Source organism: Tursiops truncatus, unplaced genomic scaffold, assembly GCF_011762595.2.
Source record: "Tursiops truncatus isolate mTurTru1 unplaced genomic scaffold, mTurTru1.mat.Y mat_scaffold_131_arrow_ctg1, whole genome shotgun sequence".
Taxonomy (NCBI): Eukaryota; Metazoa; Chordata; class Mammalia; order Artiodactyla; family Delphinidae; genus Tursiops; species Tursiops truncatus.
In genome coordinates, this window is record NW_022983184.1 from 63,218 (window position 1) to 71,476 (window position 8,259).

Sequence of the window (8,259 nt, forward strand, 5' to 3'; positions counted from 1 at the left end):
TTGGACACTCTCATACAAAATTCTGAATTGACATGTTTTTAAAATAATCTTACTTTAAATATTGAAAAGAAAAAATACCAAGCTGGTTATGCAATAGCTACTCTAAACTCCCTTTAAAACCAATCATTAGCAGGAGCAAAATTAACTCAAGTAGCTGAACTTGTGGATCTCTCTTGGATATATTAAATTACAAAATGTATACATACAGTGTTAATTATAGTTTTGTTTTTTGTTTTATTTTTGCGGTACGCGGGCCTCTCACTGTTGTGGCCTCTCCCGTTGCGGGGCACAGCTCCGGACGCGCAGGCTCAGCGGCCATGGCTCACGGGCCCAGCTGCTCCGCGGCATGTGGGATCTTCCCGGACCGGGGCACGAACCCGTGTCCCCTGCATCGGCAGGTGGACTCTCAACCACTGCGCCACCAGGGAAGCCCAAGAACCTTCTTAAGTACAAGTTAAGACTAAGCAGATAGGTCAATTAAATGGAATAGCAAATCAATAATCAAGCCTAATTGTATATGGAAATTCAGTATATGTTAAAGACAGTATCTCAAATCAGTGGGGAGGAATGAGTTCTCAGTAAGTATATTGTGACAAGTGTGTTAGAGTGTCCCATTTTATTTTACTTAAAAAATTTTTTTCTTTATTTGTGTTGTATTGTATTGTATTATTTTTGGCTGTGCTTGCAAGGCATGTGGGATCTATTTCCCTGACCAGGAATTGAACCCATGCCCCCTACGGTGGAAGTGCAGAGTCCTGACCACTGGACTGCCAGGGAATTCCCTGTCCCATTTTAGACCAGTAGTCTTTAAACTGGGATTCCTATATTCTTGAAATTTTATGAAGGTTTTCCAAGGTTTATGCAGGCATAGATAATTCTAATGGAATCTAGTCGTGTGTGTGTGTGTGTGCGTGTGTGTGTGTATGGGTTTGTGTATTAGAATTTTTTTCCCTAAAACTGCTTTAGAACATGCTTGAGATCCAGATATCATGCTGCCTTTTTCCCATTTCACTTTCCACTCTTAACTCTCCCTTAAAAAAATCTCCACCATCCTGAATCTTACTATGGTACATTGCTCCAGAGTCTAAAATCTCCAAGGTACCAAAGAAGTAAGCAGTTCATTGGCTCCTGGCTTCTGAGGGAAAGTCCTGAACAGCTAGGCAAGAAATATTGCAAGACAGGGAGGTGTTTTAATTAGGCAGCAACCTCGAGACAAGATTCCTTGATCTTATCTATCTATCTATCTATCTATCTATGTATCTGTCATCTTTGAATTCAGAAATGAATTGGTGGTCACTGAAACCCATCGTGTAACATCACTGTTTGAACTGAAAAACAAAGTCAAACTATTTATGAGAAAAAAATAAATCTTCTGTGCCAGGTTTGTTTGACAATGTGGGGTATGGGAGAAACAGAAGAATTAAGGAGGAGTCCCTAGATTTCTGGTAAGGTGAATTATATTGCCATTTTTTTTTTTTTTGAGATGGAAAAGAGTGAGGGAAGAACCTATGGGGGGAAATCAGGCCTTATGTTAAGGATATGTTAGATGCCAATTAGATATCCAGTGTAGATGTGACATAGATTACAGTATATATGAGCCTGGCTTTCAATAGAGAAGGTTGGGATGAAAATGTAAATTTGTGTGTCATCAGTGTATAAATAGTAATTAAAGCCATATCCCTAGATGAGATTGTAGGGGAGCTAAAGCTTTACCTGTTCCCTCTTAGGTTCTCCATCTGGACCTGAGAAGTAAGTTGACATACAACAGGTTAACAGGAGAAAAGCATAGAGATTTTATTTAATAATTTTTACATGTACATAGGAGTCCTCATAGAAAAATGAAGACCCAAAGTGGTTAGGCTTAAGTGCTTTTATACTAGTGGCCTGTTTTGGGGTGGCATGTGCTGAACCCCTCCAAGACCATTTGAAGAGAATAAATGTTTGAGGACTGAGCTCTGAGAAAACACAACATGTAGACACCAGCAAGAGGAGGAAGATGTAGGAAAAGGAGACTGAGCAGGAGCGGTTTGCAAGGAAGAAGGGAAACCAGGAGAATGTGGAGTTCCAGAATCCAGGCAAAGATGGTGTTTCAGGGAGAGAGTAGCCATAATGCCACATTCTTCAGAGACACTCAATAAGATAAGGAATGGTAATGCATCATTGCATTTGTTGATATAAAACTCACTGGTGGACTTCCCTGGTGGCGCAGTGGTAGAGAATCCGCCTGCCAATGCAGGGTACACGGGTTCGAGCCCTGGTCTGGGAGGATCCCACATGCCGCGGAGCAACTAGGCCCGTGAGCCACAACTACTGAGCGTGCGCATCTGGAGCCTGTGCTCCGCAACAAGAGAGGCCACGATAGTGAGAGGCCCACGCACTGCGATGAAGAGTGGCCCCCACTTGCTGCAACTAGAGAAACCCTCGCACAGAAACGAAGACCCAACACAGCCATAAATAAATAAATAAAATTTAAAACTCACTGGTGACCTCAGCAAGAGTGATTTCAACGGAATGGTAGGGATGAAAATCTGACTGTAGTGGGTTCAAGTAAGAAAAGTGTTAGGGAGTAGAGATGATACATTTAGAATACTTTTTGGAAATGTTTTTTATTGTGGTAGAAGTCACATAATATAAAACATACTATTTTAACCGTATTTAACTGTACAGTTCAGTGGCACTAAGTACATTCACATCGTTGTGCAGCTCCCACCATCATCCATCTGCGGAATTTTTCACCTTCCTAAACTGAATCTCTGTCCGCACTAAACACTAACTCCCCATTCCCGAGACACAAGGAGCAAAAAGACTATAACCTGTTTTTACCCACTGAACCACTAATTCCAGTTCTAGGATGCTGTTCTAATAAAATGATGAGAAATTCAAATTCAAATTTTTATTTAAAGGCGTATACCATAATGCTATTTAAAATGATGAAAAACTGGAAATAAATAATCAAGATATCCCCAAACAGGAAAATTATAAAGTTAAGTGTGGTATATCTATGGTGTAGAATAGTAGAGTAATCAATTCAAAGTATGAATACAAGGTATTTTTAAGTGAGTATATCTATGACAAAAGTGAGTGTTAATAAAAAGGACATAAAATTGTCTCTATAATATGATGTAACAACGTGCAAAATTGTGAAAAAGATAGAAATAAGTAAAAATAATGAGTGCTTGTCTATGTGGCAGAGTTGTGGATGTTTTCAGTATTTTTCTAATTTTTTCCCATCAGAAATTCATAAAACATACATAGGATTAACCTGGTTCATATTTACTATAATGAAGGTAGACCAGTGATGATCTGTATCTACATCACTCTAGTTATTTTGACTGAAAAATGCTTCTCAGCACCATAAATTCAGCTCATAAAATAGTACAAAACCAAAAGGCTCCCCCCCCACCTTCTTCTGTATTAATTATGGATCTATTTGTTGTAAATGACAGAATCTCAACTCATGCTGGCTTGTTCCCAATGAGAGTATTTTGACTTTTGCCGTTCCAGGCAGAGCTGGATATATAGGCTCTGATGATGCTCTCAGATCTCTTTCTTCATATCTCTGCATTGTCTTTCTCTATATTTTAGGCTAAGGTGTGAATGATGTTCCCTAAAATGGTCCAGTGATTAACTTCCACAGCTCACAATGATATGGCAGCTCTACCGTGTCGAAAAAAACTCGAAAACCACAGATACCCACTTAAATGAATCTGTCTGCAAAGCAGATGTGTTCATGGCTTGCATCTTTGTGCTTACCCTCTTTTCTACAATGGTTTCTAGTTCTGAGAGTCTGTGAACCTATTCTAATAACTCTTTCAAATTTCAGTGTTAATGATAGATTAAAGCAAATCTTGAATAGTCTCTTTTGGACAAATCTTCTCTGTCCATGGTCTATTCTTATTTACCCTCCCGTTCTCTTAAATTGTTCTTGGTCTATTCCACCATTCAAGACCCTAAATATAGCATTACCCAACATTCAGCACCAAGAAAACGTTTCCTTGATGAAACAATGGTGAGTGGGACTATTCTAAATCTATGGGTTGCTTTTCTGGAATGGATCATAGACATTTGATGAAAGTAAAATGTACAAACTTTGACTGGAAATTTCCACATCTCTCACTTCATCCATCACTGAGTGTTACAGAAAGTCTTTTATTCAATAAAATAATTTCTCTTCCTCACTCTTCTCAGTTTCTACTTTTGAAGAAAGTCTCTCTCTTTCTGAATGATGTGGATATAAACTAAATCACCAAACGGTGGAATAACAATTTTAGTTTTACTACAGTGTTGTTGTCTATTTTTTATGTGCTTACTTGATTCTCAACCCTGCACCATTTAATAGAAAAATGGAGCTATAAGACCCCTAAAAATTTAGTATATTGCTGCCTGAAGGAATATCCTTTTTTAAGTACATCAAACCATGCTCTTCTAAGAGTGAGCCAAATTAGACAACAAACATGTTTGTGATGATAAAAGGCACAGTGGGGGTAAATTAGAAATTAGCCTTAATGTTGACTATCTGTCTGGCTTATCCTTATGGCAACTCAGTACCCTGAAGAGCAGGGAAGTAGATGGGAATATATCTAAACTCTACCAGTACAAGTACTGAGGAGGGCAAAATCTCACATGAATTCAGGAGTTATTTTCAGTGAAAATCATGCAAGGGTTTTTGCAGCCAGATGAAGAGAACAAAGTACAAAGCAAAGCAGAATGTAGTTATTTTTATTTGTTTGGTCTGTATTATTTGATTTAAAAGTTTGTCCTTTACGGGAGGTTAATGAAGGCAGAGAAGCTATTAGTCTCCCCCTACGTCTAAACAAAACTCATGCTGCAAAGTGATCATTAAAGTGCAACACATTGGGAAAGTGTTTAGATTTTTCCTTTCCTGCAATATGGCGATTAGTTGGTGGTAGAATTGCTCAGGGAAAACGAAATTTATTTGTTTATTGAATCAATCATTATGGAAATGCAGTTTTTCTATACATTTAGAAGTGTGCTTGTAAAAGTAAAACTTTGATATTATCTACCAGTTTAAATTTAGATTAATAGCTCATTCTAAAAAACAATTTCAAGATATTCCTTAATGTTGCTTATGCTAAAGACAGGTAATCTCATGACATGTTGTATTTTTATCTGGAAAGAAACCCAGTTCTGAGCTGTGTGTGGCCCTCTTGGGTGAACTACTGCCTCAAGGTAACATTTCATATTATCTCACAGTACCATCCAATAAAAATTGTCCCTTTCAGTAATATTAAAAACTTTTAATTTCCTAAACTCTTCTTGCTTATTGTTTCTTGATCTTTGCTCTTAATAAGTTTACCCTGCTTGGAATGTGTTCTCCTACCATTTCCCTCACTTAAATTCCTACACATGCGTCAAGTAAAAATTCAAAATCCAATTTCCATGAATTTGGAAGTGATTTTTTTTTCTTAATCTGTGGTGAATTTTACAAGCTTTTTGGTTGTTCAGTTCTTTCATGGTATTTTCCCTCATTTAAAACTTAAAATTCTTAGTTTGGTGCAAAATCATATTGTTTTGTAATCGTTTCTGCAAATCACTGGAAAAATGGACGGTCCACTCTTTTTTGCCTAGTTCCTGTAGTGAGGAATATTTTACACCTCAAAGCAGTCTGTTTTGTTTTGAAAAGCCTCTAATTCATTTTTCCTTACAGGGAGCTGAAATTAGTTTCCATACAAATTCTAACCATTGGCTATAAATTTGCCTGTATATATGGGTATAAATATTACCAGCCATTCATTCTTTCAACCATTGTTCAGTGAATGCTTATTGGTAAAAAAAAAATTGATATCTTCATAAAGCTTAAGTCTAATGAGAGAGATATTCCTATGACTGTTAGGTAGTAAGCTCTTTGTGTACAATCATCATTCGTAAAATATTTTTATATTGCCTAACGAAGTGTGCAGAAAGGAGGAAACAGAACAACTTCAGGTATGAATTCTGAGAAACATCATTTTGTGTGAAAGTGAGTGCCTCCTTCTGTGGGGTTGTGAACAGACTGAACGTGGGCGGGGTCCCCATGATTACAGAGCAGAAGGTGGAGTCTGAGCCTATGACCTGCACAGAGATATGTTCTTCTTAATGGTTGGAACTCTCACTCTTGCTGTGTGTGTGGCTGTGTTAAAAATAGAAACCTCTCCCTCCTGGCACTTGTGGACTGGGGATGCTGCTCCACTTTCTGTTGGCTCTCTTCCCTGTTCAGAGAGAGGAACAGACACAGAATACTAGACATCAACTCTCCACTTATTCAATGATTCATTTCATTTTTTCCAACTTTTCTGGAAACAAGCAAGCAAAATTTACTTTTAAAGGACTAAAACAAGACCTGAATAAATGAAGAGGCTTATAATATTCTTGGGTAGGAAAATATAATATCCTAAAATGTCAGTTTCCAATATGATTCCAAACAGAATCCCATTTGTTTGAACCAAACTAAGTAAGTGAGAACAAATACCTTGGAATTGTCAACTATATTTTGAAAAAGAATATTAAGATTGGGTTTTCTTTTTATGACATAAAAACTTACTCTGAACAAAACAGTACAGTATAGGCACAGCCTTCTCAGGTGTAACTGACAAAAAACCACCCACCAGCCTCAAGACCACTGAGAGCACTGAAATTAAGAAAACAATAGCCTTTCCTTTGCAAAAGAAAAAAGAAAGAGAAAAGAAATCTAAGATGCCCACGGGAACCAAACACTTTCAGGATTCTGTATTCTCCGTACTGTTTGCCTTCACAGAACATGCCAACCTCCTGAAAATAACATAGGCTGAGACCCTGAGTCTTTTAAGCTACTCAGTCTCAGGAGATTTGTGTTCAGCTCCCACTGTAGTCTTAGTCACTGTGTCACTCAGAGCACAGAAGTACTTGGCCGAGTCTTTCCAATGGGCTGATGTTTTCCTCAGGTGGAAGGACTTCTCACTCCCCCTAAATTCAGCCTCAAAACCTTTGATACCTGAGACAAGGCTGTTTCCAGATATGTACTTCAGGAGAAGCTGGAGTCCTTGATTGGGGTACTGCATGTACCAGAACAGATAGAGCGAAACAGAAGATGAGTAGTTGCACCTCAGCTCCAGATGGTCTCCTTCAGAGACAGTGATGTGTCCGTCAGGCTGGGTCACCGACTGGGCTCCGGCTCCTCCTGAAACATCAATGCTGAATCAATGAACTCAGCCAGAACAAAAAGTCTATTCAAAGTCAGTCCAAAGCAATGTTCCATGTGTAGACAAGAGAGTAAAATGGAACAGTACTCACTTAGGAACAGGAGCACCTCAAGCATCAAGGTGAACACCAGGGTCATGGTGGAGCAGTAAGGAGGCAGTGAGCTCCTTCCTGGGAGATTCTCCACAAACAAAAGTCTGATGACTGGTGGACTTGAACCCAGGTTGCTGTGAGGTTGAGAAGGAATGACGCAGGATTTAGATTTCTGATGGACGTTGTAAGGTGTGTTGGGAGAGAGGCTGTCTTAACAAGACTGCCTGCCTCTGGCGTCTGAGATGCTTTACATGTCATTGTGCAAAAAGTGGTGTCAGAATATCTCTTTAAACTGTAGGGAAGGAAGGTTTTTGTGCGATTATTCTGATCTTACATAGAAAAACCATTTCCAGTTTACACAACAGCCCCCTCTATTGGTCAGATAGAGAAAGAAAGAGCAGTTCACAATTTTTGTGAACCTTCCTCACCTCCTTCCTGCCAGGAACACAAAAGTCTCTGAAAGGAGTGGCAAGCACTACAGAAAGTGGCTGCTCTGAATGTGGTCTGCAGGTGAGTAGCATCTGCATCACCGGGGAGCTATTCTGAATGCAGAAGCTCAGGCCCTACCCAGACTTCCTGAGTCAGAATCTGCATTTTAATAAGATTCCTGCGCACATTAGAATTTGAGAAACACTTGTCTAGATGAAGGAGGTAAAAAATACCTTTTGGATTTAATAATAAAGAGATCATTGGTATTTCTGAGAAAAAATAGATTGGTTACAGGAGAGGCATGTATGAGTTTGGAGGAATATTAAATATTTTTTCAGAGGAGCATGCTTGAATATTTTAAATGATGGGAAGAAATCAGTAGCAAGAAAGTCCTGAAGAACCAGACCATAGAGTTTGGACGATCAGTGGGCTGAGGTGCCAGAGAAGTCAAAGTGAATGGAGTGGGTGAAGCGTTTGGACAGAGGCGCACTATTTAAAAGGAAGAGAGATATCTTTTTTATTATTAGGGGAGGGAAAGTGAATTATATGTGTAAAAGCAGG

At 38.8% G+C, this 8,259-nt stretch overlaps 1 gene segment (V, D, J or C); it reads right to left on the minus strand.

The window, feature by feature from the left end:
* Positions 1 to 6,723: 6,723 nt before the first annotated feature.
* LOC117310697 (T cell receptor alpha variable 8-4-like) lies at positions 6,724 to 7,549 on the minus strand. The segment is given in 2 exon segments: positions 6,724 to 7,156; positions 7,270 to 7,549. Coding segments are annotated over 2 exon segments (608 nt in total).
* Positions 7,550 to 8,259: the final 710 nt, after the last annotated feature.